The 19,716-nt window shown below is 39.7% G+C and overlaps 1 protein-coding gene across 6 annotated transcripts in view; it reads right to left on the bottom strand.

The window, feature by feature from the left end:
* The window catches only part of krit1 (KRIT1 ankyrin repeat containing), a 72,251-nt gene that overhangs the window by 18,968 nt on the left and 33,567 nt on the right, over positions 1 to 19,716 (bottom strand). For all 6 annotated transcript variants that reach the window (XM_043690262.1, XM_043690257.1, XM_043690256.1 and 3 more), the window contains 7 exons: positions 15,660 to 15,903; positions 14,033 to 14,148; positions 10,226 to 10,369; positions 6,882 to 7,038; positions 4,980 to 5,087; positions 1,262 to 1,418; positions 445 to 596 (listed from right to left, as the gene is read on the bottom strand). In XM_043690262.1, coding sequence (XP_043546197.1) covers positions 445 to 596; positions 1,262 to 1,418; positions 4,980 to 5,087; positions 6,882 to 7,038; positions 10,226 to 10,369; positions 14,033 to 14,148; positions 15,660 to 15,903 — 1,078 coding nt within the window. The remainder of the gene's footprint in view (positions 1 to 444; positions 597 to 1,261; positions 1,419 to 4,979; positions 5,088 to 6,881; positions 7,039 to 10,225; positions 10,370 to 14,032; positions 14,149 to 15,659; positions 15,904 to 19,716) is intronic.

The following is a 19,716-nucleotide window of genomic DNA, read 5'->3' as shown; positions in this document are numbered from 1 at the left end:
ACAATTACAGTTGGTGCTGCTTCAATGGTTATCTGGCATTGGAACTTCCTGGCCATTTTCATTAGTGTTTCCTGCTGAAAAAAAGCTGTGTGAAATTGCTTTGAGAGTACCATTTTATCAGTGACAAAACAGTCAAATTTTATTTTGTTTATTAACTAATCATCCATACAAGTATGACAAATGTGATCAAAGACTTAAAAGCCGAATTGAATAGTTCACATTTTCACTGTTTGAATTGAACATTGATTAAGCATCGCTTGTAAGTTGAAAAGCATTCTCTTAAACCAATCAAAATCCATTGGTCTTCACAAATGCATCATGTACATATAATTACAGAAAACCATTTTCAGCAGTGCAAGGAGGGCAAGGCCTTATAAATATGCGTTGCTCCCCTTTTAAAAAAAAAAGAGATAGCTGTTATCAATGCTGCATTTTAGTACTAACCTTCTTTTCAGTTTCCAGTGGAAGTCGCACATCCCTTCGCAGAAAGAGTTGTGGTTTTTCCGAATGTGGATCAAGGCTAGTTAATTCTGCAACAATCTCTGGCCAGTCTCGCAGGTGCTGTAGTGATTTATGGTATGGTTTGAGCTGCAAACCTAGATAAAAAGAAACTTGAAAAATGATGTGGCAGTGTCTTTGCCATTAAATTTACTTATCATTATTTCTTCAAAAAAAGAGACAGAAATGAGGGAGGATAGTTCAATGGCTTAACAATAGTATTTCATTTCTGGGAACGGTATTCAAATTTAGCCCAGATTGTGAGGACAAAAGTCAGCTTTACTTGTTAGCTTTAAGTGCCCAATATAAAATATGCATAATCCTATCATGAAAAATGTGGTCTTCAACGCAAACGGTCTCTAACCTGACCCACTGACTGCAAGATGGCTGGTGCAGTGTTTACATGTACAAATGCTTCAAGCTAACAATGGGCCATATTTCCTGGCAACAGCACAAAAGAAGAAGCTGCCAGCACAAAAAGAGACTACTTACAAAGCTAAACAAATTGCTCTTCTCCCTTATATTGAAAATTTGTGATGTGAATTAGCATCAGCGTTGTAAATAGCAAGGGGCTGATGAATTCAAAATGGGAAACCATATTTGAACTTATGATTTTTAATTGATAACATTTGCAAGGACTCCTCCCCCAATATGCATTCATCCTCTTATTTTGACAAAATAATCGAAAATTATATTGTCTGCAACATTTTACCATTTTTAGTTAAACCATTTAAATATAAAAGCAATTTATCATATTTCTTACTGAGGTTCTCAGAGCAGATCCAGATTGTAAAATATTGTTGTGTTTCTTGTGACAGCCGCATGCCTTCCATTATCTGCTGCACCGTGGTATTGTTACCATGCTTCAGCTCAACAGCACGATAAGATCCATCGGTACGATAAATTTTAACTTTCTCATACTGTTGATTCAACAAAAAAGTTCAAATTATACTTTAAATAATAGTTCACAAAATATTTAAATTTATTTGAATTATATTACTATAATATTAATTACAAGATCAATGGCTATCAAATTGTTTCAGATGATCACTTAATAATTTGTCAAATAGATCAGTGTTTTAACAATCTTTAAGGTAATCAATAATCATTTCTGATATAAGCATAATTATTTTAGCAAGGTACCAGTATTTAATGTTTAATAAATAGCTCAAGCATGTTAAGATTTATTTTAATCTAATATATTGTTTACTAAATATCTCCATAAATTTTTGGAAATTAAAAATCTGTACGTCATTTGTCAAGTAAAGTTGAATCAAATGTATTACAGTTCTGCATATTTCATTACAGCAATAACAAAGTTTACCTAAGATCAAATATTGCATTACATTAGCTATTTCTATTTGAATGTCTAACACACAAGTGGAAACACATTACGATGTTTAAATTGTTCCAAATTCAGGTCTGGATAAATCCATGTAGAGAAAGTGTTCTGAAGGAGGGTCACTGGACTCAAATGTTAACTGTGCTTTCCCTCAACAAATAAAGCTAGACCTGCTGAATTTCTCCTGCAATTTCTGGTTCTTGTTTCTGAAAAATCTATGTCAAGTTAAGAGCGTCTCTTTGCCAATGGACACACAATGATCATGCCATATACATTCAAATGACCCAAATACATATATTCTTGGCGCAGGGTAAAAAAGGTGGTGAACAACTTACAAAAATACTGGAGATACTGATAGTTTGACCACTCAAAACCACACAGCTTTCCAGAGAAGATTACAAGCGACTGTTGGCCAACCACGGCCATCCTGTCAAACATTACAAAATATAACTTCTGGTATTTAAGTGGCAAGAACTGTCCCTCCAGATTCCATCCAATGAACCAAACCATTTTGTCAATCTATACTACTGATCATTGCAGACCTGCCTGGTTAAAGTGAAAGATTATCAAGTCAATTCGAATTGGTTTCACTCTTCATCTCCAGACATTACAACTTCTGAGATCTCAAGTATGGTCTTTTCTGACTGTTCATTCTTAGTGATTAACATAAAACACAGAACAGTACAGCACAGTACAGTACAGGCCCTTGATGTTGTGCTGATCGTTTATTCTACTCTAACATCAGACTAACCCACATTCCCTTCATTGTACTATCTTCTACGTAACTATGCAAGAGTTGCTTAAATGCCCCTAATGTATCTGACTCTACCACCACTGCTGGCAGTGCATTCCATGCACCTACCACTCTGTGTAAAGAACTTACCTCTGACATTACCCCTAAACCTTCCTCCAATCACCTTAAAATTATGCCCCCTAGTGATAGACAATTCTGCCATGAGAAAATGTCTTTGGCTATCCACTCTATCTATGCCTCTCATCTCATTATACACCTCCACCAAGTCATCTCTCATCCTTTTTCACTCCAATGAAAAAAACCTTTCTTCATAAGATATGCCCTCCAGTCTAGGCAGCATCCTGGAAAATCTCCTCTGCACCTTTTCAAAAGCTTCCACATCCTTCTTGTAATGAGGCATCCAGAACTGAGCACAATATTGCAAGTGTGGTCTAACCAGGGCTCCACAGAACTGCAGCATAACCTCGCGGCTCTTAAACTCAATCCCCCGCTAATGAAAGCCAACACACCGCCTGGCTTCTTAACAACCCTTTCAACTTGGGTGGCAACTTTGAGGGATCTACAGACATGGAGGACCTCTGTTCCTCCACACTGCCAAGAATCTTGCCCCTAACCCTGCATTCTGCATTCAAATTCGACTTTCCAAAGTGAATCACTTCACACTTTTCCAGGCTGAACTCCATCTGCCACTTATCAGCCCAGTTCTGCATCCTGTCATTGCCCTGTTGCGACCTACAACAGCCTTGCACACTATCTGCCACTCCACCAACCTTCGTGTCATCGGCAAACTTACTAACACACCCTTCCACTTCCTCATTCAAGTCATTTATAAAAATCACAAAGAGCAAGGTCCCAGAACAGATCCCTGCGTGAGCTCCAGGCTGAATACTATCAATCCACCACCACCTTCTATCTTCAATGGGCCAGCCAATTCTGTATCCAGACAGCCAGATTTCCTTGTATCGCATGCCTCCTTACTTTCTGAATAAGCCTACCATGGGGAACCTTATCAAATGTCTTGCTAAAATCCATGTACACCACATCCACTGCTCTACCTTTATCTATGTGCTTTGACACATCCTCAAAGAATTCAATAAGGTTTGTGAAACACGACCTGCCCCTCTCAAAGCCATGCTGACTATCTCTAATCAAAGCATAGTTTTCCAAGTATTCACAAATCAAGTCTCTCTTCTGCCCACCACTGACGTAAGACTGACTGACCTGTAATTCCCAGGGTTATCCCTATTCCCTTTCTTGAACAAGGGAATAACATTTGCCACCTTCCAATCATCTGGTACTACTCCAGTGGACAGTGAGGACAGAAAGATCATTGCCACAGGTGCAGCAATCTCTTCCCTCACGTCCTGTAGTAACCCAGGGTATATTCCATCTGGCCCAGGGAATTTATCTATCCTTATGTTTTTCAAAATGTTCAGCACATGCTCCTTCCTAACATCAACCTGTTTGCGCATATCAGTCTGTTTCATGCTGTCCACACAAACATCAAGGTCCCTCTCAGTAATGAACACTAAAGCAAAGTATTCATTAAGTACTTCCCCTACTTCCTCTAACTCCAGACGCAAGTTCCCTCCACTATCTCTGATCAACCCTAACCTCACTCTGGCCATTCTCTTGTTCCTCACAAGTTTAGGATAACTTAGGGTCTTCCTTAATCCTACCCACTAGAGATTTTTCGTGCTCGCTTCTAGCTCTCAAGTTCACTCTTCAGTTTCTTCCTGGCTACCTCGTAACCATCTAAAGCCCTGTCCGATCCTTGCCTCCTCAACCTTAAGCAAGCCTCCTTCTTCCTCTTGACTAGATGTTCCACACCCCTTGTCACACAAGGTTCCTTCACCCTACCATCCCTTCCGCGCCTCAGTGGGACAAACCTGATTACATTAATCTATTCTTATCGGACATCCACCCACCACTTTTTAAAATTCATTTGTTGGCTATGATCTCCTGCTGTTTCATAATTATGAAATTTCAGCCACTTATACAAAGAGATCATGGTTAATTAACAAAATAAAACTATACACAAAGTGCTTAATACACATCTAAAAGTGTGGTGCTGGAAAAGCACAGCAGGTCAGGCAGCATCCGCAGAGCAGGAGAGTTGACGTTTTAGCTATAAGCCCTGAAAATTCTTGATGATGGGCTCATACCTGAAACACACATCAGAGCCACACTTTTCAACTCTGATCTCCAGCATCTGCAGTCCTTACTTTCTCCTAAATGTACATGTGTACAGTTAACTAAAAATGCATGTTTTGGTAATTCTAAAACATGTTCAAGTTCAAGTTCTTTAAATACATGCAGAACATTGACAACGATCTAGAGGTTTCTGCATTTTAATTTTAGAAAAGCGTCAGTAAATAAACTTACTGGCTTATTCATTGCATCATTTAGGAGTTGTACTGTTTTTTCCCAATCATTCTGTTTATTCTCTTCGCAGACCTGCAATGCTGTCCTTCCTTGTTGATCCACAATATGCTGGAATAATCAACAAGCATAAAACAATTTCACTACAATATGCAAAGTATGATTTTAATAAGATTTCTAATTATTAAAAGATTATTCTGAGGAAAGAAATTTCTCCTCATCAATAGCTGCAATAGGATACATTTCTCTCATGGAAATGAAGTACTATACTGGACAACACAACTTAAAGTTGTTTAATTTTGGTGTGTTTTAAACATGACTGGACTTTCTCATGATCTGGTTGTGTGACTATGATAACAATTAGCTTCAGAAGATCATGAAGTGACAGAGGGAAGCTAGGGGAGACAGTATCAAAGTGGTAATCTCACTGGACTACTAATCTATAACTCTACTTTAAAATGTTCTGGACAATTGGATTTCAATTCAATCATGGCAGGAATTGAATTCACATTTCACTAAAAGTCTGAAATTTTAAAAATGGCAATTATATAACCTTTGATAATTGTAAAAACCAATCTGGTTTACCATGTAGTTAGGGAAGGAAATCTGCCATCCTTCCCTAATCTGGCCACATGTGACTTCAGATTCTGAACAATGTGGTTGACACTTAACTGTCGGCCATGCATTTAGAATGGCATAGAAATGCTGGCCAAGGTAGCAATGGCCACATTCCATCAACGAATAAAAAAAGTCTTCTGTGTTGATTCTCCCCTGGATCATGTATTTTTAAAAAAATGCCCCTATAATTGACTTTTAGCAGATATTATCAAAAGCCTGTCCATGCATACTTTAAATAAAAGACTTCTTGACTTGTCCCACAGCAAGACTGAGGGAGGAAAATTATCACCACATGTGTAACATCAGGTTAGTGGGGAACAAAGCAAAGAAAGGACCCTTTATTGATATGTGTTGGTCATCACATTTCCTTTACACACAACTACTCACAAATGTTTGAAGGGCTCTTGTGGTGCAGGTATAGTGCCATGTGCTCCAAAGGCATATAATAACATCTCTGAACATATCGATTAAACAATAAATCAAGTAGGGGTTTAGATAGGGTTGACCGTGAGAACCTTTTTCCACGTATGGAGTCAGCTATTACGAGGGGGCATAGCTTTAAATTAAGGGGTGGTAGGTATAGGACAGATGTTAGGGGTAGGTTCTTTACTCAGCGAGTCGTGAGTTCATGGAATGCCCTGTCAGTAGCAGTGGTGGACTCTCCCTCTTTATTGGAATTTAAGCGGGCATCGGATAGGCATATGGAGGATAGTGGGCTAGTGTTGGTTAGGTGGGCTTGATCGGCGCAACATCGAGGGCCAAAGGGCCTGTACTGCGCTGTATTCTTCTATGTTCTATAAGTAGTGGAGAAAGCACGGCTTCAAGTCCCATCAGGACAGCAAGTATGTAATTGCATTTCTGAACAGACCAATTAGAAAATATCTACAAAGTAGTGAACAGCAAGATTGTGGAAATATTTATTTATTATCTCTATGTAAAGCAGTGTCTCAAACTGCTTGAAAAGGGAAATAAGGATAAACTGAAATAAATATGCAGCTTGATGTTGCAATGCTAATTTATATCTGCAATGGTGCCTTAGTGGAGAGGTAAGTCTGACTGCACTCAATTTTTGAGTAATGGTACAATCTTGGAAGGCTGCTAGATTGACCAGTAATTTTGAAACTATCAATGCAATGCAATCAGCTACCATTTCTAAACTGGCATAACTTTCAATACTAACACATTAAATCTGCTCCAAAATAAAGACAATCAAGGATCAATGTAGCAAAAAGTCTAGTTTATATGAAGATTTGAACAGAATGTGCTAAGAAATTGTCTGAACTGTACCCGATCAATCTCAGGATGCTGTAGTAAAAGTTGCACAATTTCTGCACGTCCTCCACCAGCTGCAAAATGAAGTGGTGAACTAAGCTGTCCATTTAGAAGGTTGGGATTACACTTTCCCTTTTGTATTAGGATGCGGGTAGCTTCGACCTTTCCATACCTAAAAAAGCAAATGGTCAGTGGGAAGAAAAATGAAATTGAAACTTTACGTTTATTACTTTAACCTCTCAGCCTTGAATATAATTTCACAGATTATACTAAAATCTTCATTTGAGAAAAATATTTTCATGAATGGTTTAAATATGCATTACTTGTAATACTAGATTAGATTGGTAGTGGAAAGGGTTAAAGTCAACTGCCAATATGTGAGCATATTGAAGATCAACATTGAATAAATGAGTCAACTGTCTTATTCTTCTGATGATATTCAATGATTACAAGCACAAAATCAAAAGGACAATGAAACGCCATTTTAAAGTGATAAATAAAATGAATTGGTACAAGTAGAATTTCACCAAGAAAACTATAGTGCTAATTATTAGCCAGCTAAACCAACTAATTCAAATCCAGTTAGACAATAGACAATGCAAAGGTTCATTTAACTAAGTCATATGATTCTGAGCCTTAGGAACCATAAAATAGAAATAAAAATCTAATACAGACAGCTGGTTATACAGAAAGTAATCAAAATACATGTTGCCATCTCCTCCGCTGAATATTGGAGGTGTGTCATGATTGAGGCAAAAATCATAAAGCTGTATGTATTTTCAGAACATGAAATGCAATGACAGAGATTTTCCATTTTTGACTTCAAGTATGGCATCATATGTCTTAAATGGCATCACAGCCAATGTGTTAATTTGGGTGATGATCGTACACTTCTCACATTATCTATTCCAGTGTCGTGTACACAAATGACTCGGCAAAACACACATCATGAGCAAGCAGGATGTTCTCAATCCTGGCAGAACAGCTGGATGCCATTTCATCACTGCATGCCAGGAGCATCCCTGGATCCAATGGTGTCTGTTCCCAACATCAAAGAAATGCATCAGAGAACACAGAAGCTAGCCTCTCAATTTCAGTGACACTCCTTTGCAAGTGCTTTTGGATGTTCAAATGGTGAATCCTCAATATGGTGCATACACTCAATATGGAAACGATAGCAAACCTATTATATATCTACAGACTCCAGAGGGAAAACGTCTGTCACCTGTCTGTGGTTATCCAAGCAATACTAGACAATTTAAGGGTGAGAGCTGCAACTGAGACGTCTCATTTCAGCAACAGCGCTGTCAAAAGTATTTTCGTGGGCGGCACGGTGGCACAGTGGTCAGCACTGCTGCCTCACAGCGCCAGAGACCCAGGTTCAATTCCTGCCTCAGACGACTGACTGTGTGGAGTTTGCACGTTCTCCCCGTGTCTGCGTGGGTTTCCTCCGGGTGCTCCGGTTTCCTCCCACAGTCCAAAGATGTGCAGGTCAGGTGAATTGGCCATGCTAAATTGCCCGTAGTGTTAGGTAAAGGGGTAAATGTAGGGGAATGGGTGGGTTGCGCTTCGGCGGGTCGGTGTGGACTTGTTGGGCCGAAGGGCCTGTTTCCACACTAAGTAATCTAATCTAAAAAAAAACAGATTCAAACTTCACTGTGCATAGTAATGGAAGAGCTCTCAGTGAAGATGTTCAAGGATTACAAGGATACAGCAAAGGCACACGGCACTCTGAAGCACTGCAGGGAAACAGATTGTAAAGCTCATAGGCAACAAAGTGGTATTCACAAGGGAATGTGCGCCTTGATGGGTCTTGCACATGTTTGATGCAAGGACCATTTTAACACAAGCATTCTGGAGCTAACAGTAGTAGAAGGGCTTGCCATCACAGTTCTTGAATGTCATCTTGATCCAAGACAAGGTTTGTGCCCACACTTGTGCTTTTACAGAATAAAAAAACCACAGCCACAAGTGAGAGAAGTGTTACCGTAAATCAAATGGAAAACCATCTCAGCCCTCGAGAAACATATAGCAATCAGAAGAGTAACAGCCAACTGCACAAATGAAAACATGAACACAAAATGTTTCTGGACAGCTCAGTCACCCTGAAAGCTGGTGACTTTAAAAGGTTGTCTCTAGTCTCTCTGGCTCAGCACATAATTGCCCTCTTCATGTCTTCAATGATTATTTTGGTCTCTTGCAATATCCATACTCTCCTCTCCATTTCCTGCATCATCTCCCCAGTGAACAGATTTCCCCTCCCACCGTTGGTGACAGACTGTGGTGGGTGCAGCAGACCAGAGTGATATGGGCCACCCTGTCTGAAGTACACTGTATTGTTAGTGCCTGAACAATCCAGACATTGGAACCTCGTCTCTATGGCTATGGTTGAGGGCATGGACAATGCCTGTACCTCTGCTCAGCAGGCTGAGGATTTCTTAGACATATCATCAGCCAATGTGCAGCAAGTATCATCTGTGGTCCAGCAACTATCCTTGTATGGGCTGACTGTCTTTCAAAGGATGGTCTGTGAATGGTCCAGGATCCAAGAGTCATGGTTGCTATCTGGAAACCTAACAGAGTTTCATTAGTGGTACACTACTGACTGTAATGGTCACATTGAAGATTTTTTGATGAAGATGCTGGTTCATGACAAATCGGCTCCAATTGCACTCTGAACCATAAAAACTAGCACATGCCAAAAATCATAGTGACTGAGCTGACCAGTGGCCCCACAATCTCGGGATAGCAGGATGAAATGCCACAGCATCCGGATAGTTAACAAAGGTGTGGATATGGAGGGTGTGCCGTAGCAGCCCATAGAGGAAACCAATTTGTAGTCAAATTTCTCACATGTCAAAGGTTAGTTGGGATGATCGACTTAATTCAAGGGAGATGGTAACTAATGAGATGCAAATGCATGCAGATAGATTCTTTTTTGCAATTTGATGGCAAGAAAGTTATCTCAGCACCTATGGGAGGAATGAAGAGTTTCCAAAATCTATTGGAATGGCGAGAACCTGATTTCCAATTATGTCATCACATTCACGATTGTACTTGTCACCTCTGGAATGGAAAAAAATCACACACAATGTTTGTGATACAAGCAAGATTGAATGCAACATACAAGAAGACCAAAGTGCAAAAACAGAAATTGTGACACATACTGCTGAGAAATGATGATGAATCTCAAAGTGTAGCACTGCCATAGAGTAACCATGCACTGCCTAAGTCAGAGGAATAAAAATCCGTGGCAGACTTCATTCTTGGCTTTGCTTAACACGAACAACTTGATTTTCATGGAATATTTTCATTATGGAAAATAATAAAAAGATTAAAGTTGAAGCTAAATTACATACCAACAAGCATAATGAATAGGTGCCCAATGATCACTGTCCAACTGATTAACTGAAAAGCCACTATCTAGAAGTTTGCTCAGCAACTCTGTAACACCTTCACAGGCACTGCGATGCAGGGGAAAATCATCCACCCACTGTCGTTCCCTGAAGGAGAAATGAAATTCATTAAAAAAAACTTTTCAAATTGAACAGTCACAAGAAAGGTCCATCTCTGAAACATATGATTCTCTTCTGATAATTAATACATCAGCAAAACGTTTCTTCATAAATTGTCAATGCTTAGCTTTTAAAAATAACTACCACATATATATTGTGTACACATTCCAAATATATATGGTCCTCAGGATTCCTAAAATACTTCACAAGGAAATTCTTCAGTCATCAGTTGTAACGAAGGCAAATTCAACATTTAATAAATACGTAGCAAGGTCACAAAAATACCAATTAGATAATTGAACAGTTAATTGGTTTCAATGGTATTAGGATAAATGCTACCTATTGCATTATAAGAAATTGGCCTACTTCTTTTCAAATAGTATCATGGGATCTCATACATTCAGATTTACATATGAGGGGTATCATTTCCATCAGCAGAGCACTTAGTCAGCAACTGTAATGTGCAGGTTAAACAAGAGAGCCCATGTATGTTATCTACTTGGACCTCCAAAAGGCCTTTGATCGGTGCCACACGGGGGACTGCTTGGTAACATAAGAGCCCATAGTATTACAGGCAAAATACTAGCATGGATAGAAGCTTGGCTGTCTGGCAGAAAGCCTAGAAAGGGGATAAAAGGGACTTTCTCAGGATGGCAACCGGTGACTAGTAGTGTCCTGCAAGGGTCAGTGTTGGGACCACAACTTTTCATTTTATACATTAACGATCTAGGAGGAGGAACGGAGGTCATTCGGGCTAAGTTTGCAGATGATAAAGATGTCCAAAGATGTGCGGGTTAGGTGAATTGCCCATGCTAAATTGCCTGTAGTATTAGGTGCATTAGTCAGGGGTGAATGTAGGGGAATGGGTCTGGGTGGGTTGCTTTTCGGAGGGTCAGTGTGGACTTGTGGGGCTGAAGGGCCAGTTTCCACACTGTAGGGAATCTAATCTAATCTAAAGATATGTGGAGTGACAGGTAGTATTGAGGCGGCAGGGGGGGGTTGCAAAAGGATTTAGACAGGTTAGGAAAGTAGACAAGCAGGAGGCTGGAGGAACACAGCAAGCCAGGAGGTGGAGAAGTCGACATTTCGGGTATAACCCTTCTTCAGGAATGGAGCTAGAGGTAAGGGGAGCTGCAGATTGGTGAGCCGGTGGTGCAGAGTTATGGGTGGGGAGAGGGTCAGAATAGTGACATTGTGATAAGTGAATACAGATGGTGGATATGATCTGGTTGGTCGATGGGAGGAATGAATCTGGTTGGTAGCTGGAAGGAAGAGTCGATCAGAAGAATGGAAGGTAGGTGATAGGGCTGGAGAGGGAGTCAGGGATTGGTGTGAGGTTACTTGAAATTGGAGAACTCAGGTGTTGAGTCCTGTGGGCTGCACAGGCAGAAGATAAGGTGTTGTTCCTCCACTTTGTGGTCTGATTCACTATGGCAATGGAGTAGACCAAGGATGGACATGTCAGAGGGAGAGTGGGAAAGGGAACTGAAATGGTAGTGATTGGGAGGTCAGGCTGGCCCTTAAGGGCCCAGCTGAGATGCTGTGTGATGTAGAGAAGACCATGGCACTGGATGCAGTAAACTAGGTTGGAGGAGAAGCAAGTGAACTTCTGTTTCATCTGGAAGGACTATTTGAGGCTCTGGATGGAGGTGACGAGGTGGTGTGCCAGCAGGTTGTGCATCTTTTATGGTTGCAGGTTAAGGTACCAGAGGGTTCGGGGGGTTGGTGGGGAGAGTGGAGCTAACGAAGGAGTGACGAAGGGAATGGTACTTGCAGAAGGCAGGAAGGGGTGAGGAGGTGAAGATGTTCTTAGTGGTGGAGTCCAGTAGGAGTCGGCGGAAGTATTTGAGGGCGATACGTCGGATATGCAGACTAGTCGGGCGGAAGGTGAGGACAAGGGGGACCCTGTCTTTATTATGTTTGGTGGGAGGGTGGTTTATGACAAGAAGTCAGATGCAATTTGGAAGAGCGAACTAAAGACATTATTTTCAATAAATCATGTGAATTGACTATCTTATTCAGCAACCTAGGTATTTGGTTATTGTATGTTTGCAAAGTTGATTCTTATGGCTACACAAAGAGATGATCAGAGGCAAGAATCAAAGTTGTGTCAGAAAGGCAGGTCTAGATCTCTAGGTCATCAAGACTGGAAAGACTCAGTTGGGTAATAAACCTTAAGAACTGAAGTGATAGTGGAACTAAGGATTTGTAAAGCATAATTTTGGCAAAAGGATTCAATCTTTGTTTTCGTGCTTATGTTAAAATTTTTTCAACTTGTCATGTGCAACTTATTGCTTTTCCTTTTATGCAATAAATTTGTGAATATCTTCAATAACAAATCAACAAAATAAACTGCAAAACTGAAACTTGTGATTATCAAACTTGGTTTCACACTGGAATCTGATTTATTCAGCCTTGGTTCAAATTTGGACTAAACAGCTTAGTTTCAGAGGTAAAACTGACTACTCTTGACATGAAGATCAAATTTACCAGGGAGTGTGACATCAAATAGCCACAGGAAAACTGAAGTTAATGGGAATTAGGGAAAAAGCTCTCTTCAGGTTTGAGTCATACTTGATTGTGACTGTTGAAGGTAAATCATCTCAGCTCCAAGACATCTCTTCAGGAGCTCTTCAGGGTAACATCTTTGGCCAAACCATTTTCCACTGCTTCATTAACAGCCAATCCTCTATCATAAGGTCAGAAGTGGGGTTGAAAAATGTGTTGCTGGAAAAGCGCAGCAGGTCAAACAGCGTCCAAGGAGCAGGAAAATCGACGTTTCGGGCATAAGCCCTTCTTCAGGCTTATGCCCGAAACGTCGATTCTCCTGCTCCTTGGATGCTGCCTGACCTGCTGCGCTTTTCCAGCAACACATTTTTCAGCCCTGATCTCCAGCATCTGCAGTCCTCACTTTCTCCCAGAAGTGGGGTTGTTTGATACGATATGAAAGTGCTCACCACCATTCGCGGACTACTTCAGCATCTGACAAGTCCACATCCAAATGCAACAAGACCTGGACAATATGGCAGGCTCAGGCCAAAAGGTTACATGTGCACTGTGCAAATGGCAGGCAGTAAGAGACAATCTAACCATTGCGCCTTGACATTCAATGCCATTACCACCACTGAATCATCCACGATCATTCAGCAGAAATCGAACTGGACCAGCCATACAAACACAGTGGTTACAAGAGCAGGTCAGCAGCTAGGAATCTTACAAGTAACTCACCTCTCAATTCCCTAAAGCCTATCCACCATCTGCAAGGCACAAGTCAGGTGTATGATGGCATACTCCCCACTTACCTGGATAGGTACAGCTCTAACAACACTCAAGTTTCACCATCTGGGATTCCAACTCACGTCCCTCGAACATTAGTCTGGGGCTCTGGATTCTAGTGATATTATCACTATGCCATCACAATAACAAACTTTTATCGATATATCTCATTTTCCCAAAGCTTCCGAGTTTACCAAAGCACACCAAATAGCTCTAGATACCAGATTCTTTATATTGTGCAGTGCTCGTTCAGTCAACGCTCAGATCTGTACCATGTTGGTTTCTATCATCAGTGCAAACAAATTAATATTGCTGGAGTACACCTGCTTGGATGATAAATGTTCATTTGTAATTTAGAACTGTTTATATACTTACTTGTCCTCCATTATGCTACTCATACTGCGTTGCCATTTCTCACGTTTTGGAATCTGTATCTTGGAATAATCAGGTGCTCCCAAACCAAAGTATGGATTTATCACCACTTTATCCACCTATGAGTAAAATCATTTAAAGAAAAAGGTAATTCACATATTAGCCATCTCCCACTCTGGGTGACTGCAAAGAGTTTGCAATTTCAAAAAATAACTAAATGCAGTTTCACAAACATGGTATTTCTCCAGTTATCATTTCACACAACGAAGTAAAAGTCACAAAAATATCTTAAAGCACATTCATCTGCTTCTTAGCACTTACAAGCCTGACCAATGAAATGGTTGCTGAATGATTGAAGGATTTGTTACAAATCTTGATTTGCTTAACACAATAACACTCACTGCATTCAAATATACGAATGAGTACGAGAAGTAGGCCATATGACACCTTGTTCCTCCAACAAGAAAGATCATGGCTGATCCATTTGTGCTGAAAATGTGTTGCTGGAAAAGCACAGCAGGTCAGGCAGCATCCAAGGAGCAGGAGAATCGACGTTTCGGGCATGAGCCCTTCTTCAGGAATCCTGAATTCCTGAAGAAGGGCTCATGCCCAAAACGTCGATTCTCCTGTTCCTTGGATGCTGCCTGACCTGCTGCGCTTTTCCAGCAACACATTTTCAGCTCTGATCTCCAGCATCTGCAGTCCTCACTTTCTCCCTGATCCATTTGTGCTCCTATTTATTATTCTACTTGATTAAAATATTGGAGTGACTCTAATTTTGAATGAAATTATATTTGAAAAGATCATAAAATGTGTTCAAGCAAAGAGTAAATTCTGGAAAACATCTGTCTATGGAGACAAGAGAAAGTCAAAATTTTAAACAAGGCCCTTCTTCAGAACTAAAAGATGGGAAAAGAGTAAATAGATTTTTAAAAATTTAAAAGAAGGGAAGAATAGATACTGTAAATATAACAAAGGCTGAGTCTTTTGACAGGTTTTCAACCTGCTTAAAACAGGCTACTTAAGTAATATAAATGTTCATCTTCATTAAGTAATAGGGAAAAATAACAGTAAATACAAGATCGCAAAAGAGATGAGATATAACTATAGCAAAAGGTGACTCAGCCACAGAAGATGAGGAAAAACAGCAATACAAAAATCAGGCTTGTGATCTGCAAGGAAACTGCTAACTGTGGCAGCCCTCTGTAGTTTTCCAATAGTTTGTACACTGTCACTGCACCGTGTTCACAAGAGAAGTCAGAATTTACCGGCAGATGCCATTGGTTACTTTTTTTGGAAAATTATTACGCACAACACAAAAACACATTTTTCAGGATTACTACCCAAATACATTTAGAATGCAGTAGATATTATTAATCATTATTTACATCTTTTAGGCAACCAACAAACACTCCCAAGTTTAATCACATTAATAGCCAGTGAAAATACCAAATATTCTTTACTGTACTTCAGTTAACCAAGAAACAAATAAGACTGCTCATGGTGATACAGCAGCTTACATCAGAAATCAATACAAGCATAATATCAAGCTTACATTAGAATGACAAACACAACAGTCATTGTTTAAAAAAAACACAGTATATTTATATGATAGTGTTTTGCTTCCTACCCTATTTGTGTACTGTAAGTCTGATCCAAAAAGTGGATTGTAGATACAGAGGTCAGCTTTCTCCAGTGTCAACATTTTACTTTTTATCTCCAAAGCAGTATAGCCCACATGCATGGTATTTTCATGCTGATCCATTTCTTTGATGTAAGCAGGGTTTGCTACGCAAGATTTGAGTCTGTCAAGAGGTGATGGTCTAAAAAGACCTGGAATGGCATGGGAGATTGTGTGCTGTTCTGCCAACCACCTGCAAAGAAATCAGGAAGACATTTTCAAAAATCTTTTAAGCTTATGATTTTCAATGAGATTTTTTTCACCTGTTTCTCCCAATCCCAAGAGCTTGCACTCCTGTTGTGGTAATATATATATGCTGACCTAAATGTGCATTATTTGACAATGTATGCTAGTGTGGGTGTCAAAAATCATCTAGTTCTGCATTTCCTCATAATTAAGCTTTTCAGCCAAACAACATGTTGCAAATGGAAATACTAGTTAGTTTTCCCAATTTTATCATGGGGCTGAAGCCAGTTTTTCAATTAGAATCAGCTAGCTCTCAATTTGGGAGAATCATAAGAATGTGGAATTATAAGATCATTTTGGGGCAGGGCAATCAACACAAGGAAACTGATTAACCTTAATCTCCCTGAACTGGATTAGGGTGGCAAAAGACCATTCAAGTTACACAATGTTTTCCTCATTCAAAATGTATCTTTTTTAATGGGTGGAGTCACTGATTCTTAACAAACATCATTACAGCAAAGAAGGCAGCTATTTGACAGATGTCCATGTTGGCTCTTGACAAGATAAATTCACTGAATGTCATTCCCTTGCTTGTTCATCATCCCTGCATATTTTATGTTTTCAGATCATAATCAAATTCCCCTTTGAATACTATGATTGAAATTGCCTTCACCATACTCTCAAACATAGCCCACTTAGCCCCTCGAGACCACTCCACCATTCAATATGGTCACGACTGATCATCTAACTCAGTAGCTTGATCCTGATCCTGTTTTCTACTCAGGCCCTTTGATCCATTTGGCCCCAAGAACTATATCTAGCTCCTTTTTGAAAACATTCAATGTTTTACCCTCCACAGTTTTCTGTGACGAGAGAATTCCACAGGCTCATAATTTTCTGGAAGAAGGAAATACTCATCACAGTCCAAAATCACATAGCCCATATCCTGAGACCGTGACCAAAATTCTGTACTCCCCCACCGTCTGTAACATCTTACTTGTGTTTACTCTGTTTATTACAGTTACAATTTGAGTTTTGATGAGATACTCCCTTACTTTTCTGAACTCAAGTGAATGTAGTCCTAACCAATCCAGTCTCTCTTCATACATCGGACCTGTTATCCAAGGAATCACGCTGGGAAACCTTCATGGAACTCCCCCAACAGCTTGAACATCCCTTCTCAAATAAGGAAACTAAAAACTGCAAACAATAGTCTAATTAAGGCTCTGTACAATTGCAGCAAGACATCCCTTCTACTGCACCTGACTCTTTTCACTACAAAGGCCAAAACACCATTTGCGTTCTTCACTGCCTGCTGAATCTGCATATTTTCAGCAACTGATATACAAGGGCACACAGACATCTTGCACCTCCAACTTTCCAAATCCATTGCCATTCAGATAATAATCTACCTGCTTTTGATAACAATGTGGATAACTTCACATATTTCCATATTATACTTGATCTGCCTCACATTTGGCCACTCACTCAAACTTGTCCAAATCCCAGTGAAACATCTCCGTCGCCACCTCACAATTCACTCTACCATCCAGTTTTGGGTTGTCTGTAAAGTGTTAGCTATTATATTTAGTCCCTACATCTAAATCATAACATATATTCTGAATAGTTGGGGTCTAAGCACTGATTCCTGCAGAATTCCCTATGTTAGCCCTGGTCAGATGTCCTTTCCCAATTTAGTTTTGCCTCGACAGAAAAGAGCAATTGTTGCAGGTCAAGTGCTTGCTATTTTCTATTCATTTTTAATTAACACTCCCTAGCTTACTACAGTCATATCACACCTCATTCCACTGTGGCTTCTTTTAGTTGATGCTGAAACTAGGGTCCTGAATTTATTTGACACTCTTCATCTTAATGAAAAATCATCATATTGTGGTCATCAAGAGGCCTTGTACATCCAGGTTGTCAATTATTCCTCTCCCATTATACAATACTTTGTCTCAGACAGCTTATTCTCTCATTGACATCTCAATGTATTGATCCAGAAAACCATTTCTTACCCCAGGACTTCTTCCTTGACACAACATATTCCAGATCTAAAGACTTGCTACATAAGGTTTCCCTCATGTCACCACTGCTTATTTTGCCAATTACTGTTATTTTGTGTACAAGTCTTCTCAATCTTGTCACTCATTTTTTTCTCATCTGCTCGGTTCAGATCATGATTTTGAATACCTTAATCAAATCTCCTCAACCTTTTCTCCAATCTACAATACATAGCTGAGGTTTAATACCATAAATCCTCTAAAGTCCACGGTGCAATATTACAGTTAAGAGCAAACTAGTGGCATTGATGAAATGTATAAAGATTGATTTATTTTAATTATGAAAATGCACACAAAAACACAGCACATCTTGAATTAATATTACGCCAATAACAAAATCAAAGTGATGCAAAACTGAATACCATCCCACTTCATATTACTGCCAAGAGAATCCCAAACAACAAATAAAAGAATCTGAAGTCCAACAGTTTAAAAAGACAGTCTGGATTAAATTTGTTCATGAAATGCACCAGATTAATCTTAAATTTAAATCTGGTTTAGAGTAAATTACTCATGCTACAAAATCTAAATGAATCAGTTGTACAGATCACAATACATCTTGTGTCCAAATGTGCTTTTTCTTAAACTGACCAAAATTAAAAAAACATTCCCATCATTACTGATAAGTGACCGAATTAGATTTCATAGAATCCCTAGATTATGGATTCAAGCCATTTAGCCCGTCAAGTCCACACTCACCCCCTGAAGAGCATCTCATTACAATAATAACCTACCATGTAACCCTGCATTTCCCATGGGTAATCCCTGGGCACCGTGGGCAATTTAGCATGGCCAATCCAACCAACCTGCACATCTTTGGACTCCAGAGTATCTGGAGAAAACCCACGCAGACACAGGGAGAATGTGCACACTCCACACAAACTGTCGCCCTCGAGGGTGGAAGCAAACCTGGGCTCCTGATGCTGTCAGGCGACAGTGCTAACTATTGAGTCATGGAGATGCCCCATGAAAAAGATTTTTTAAAATAGAGCGGATAGGCCTTTTTACATCATTCACATCATTTGTTAGATGGCTGCGTTGTAACTAAAATTCCACAGCTTTGCTGAGAAAGCAGCTGAGCACGGAGTTTAGATCAGTGTGAACAAATGTTCAGCACTACACTCAGGAAACTGTCATGACAAACAGCTTTTGCTGTGTACAGGGGAGTTAGCTCTTTTTCAGAATCACAAGTGAATGGAATTGGCTGGACATTGGAATGATAATTGAGCCCAAAGGACAAAGCTAAAAAGAGTATCCAGCCAGCACCTTACACTGAAGATTTGTGTAAGATAATTCAGCAGAGTCTTTTGCACTAATATGTTGGATTCTGCAAAACAGATCTGGGCAGGGCATCTACCACCTATATAATCAAAGGCAATAGTCAAGAGCATGAAGATCTGCAGGTTTTTCTCCAAACCACACACCATGACAACTTGGGACCATAACACTATCCCTTTGCTGACCTGGTCAAAAACCTCAAAATCCCTTTCAAATTGTACTGAGGGCTTATCTATAGAAGATGTATTACAGCAAGTTCAAGAAGACAAGGCAATTAACACAGTTGATAAATGCTGATATTGTCAGTGATGAATGATTGCATAGAACATTCAAGATGCTCCAGGTCTGGGTTGGTTTGCCTGAATGGTCTATTTCTTCATCGCATAATCTTATCTTCAAGCTTCATGCAGTTAGTTGTACACTGATCTAGCAGTACCTCAGAAAGATATGATAGACTTTTATATAGCCTGGTGATTAAG

Source organism: Chiloscyllium plagiosum, chromosome 5 (genome assembly GCF_004010195.1).
Source record: "Chiloscyllium plagiosum isolate BGI_BamShark_2017 chromosome 5, ASM401019v2, whole genome shotgun sequence".
Classification (NCBI taxonomy): Eukaryota; Metazoa; Chordata; class Chondrichthyes; order Orectolobiformes; family Hemiscylliidae; genus Chiloscyllium; species Chiloscyllium plagiosum.
This window is presented reverse-complemented; position numbering and strand designations above follow the sequence as displayed.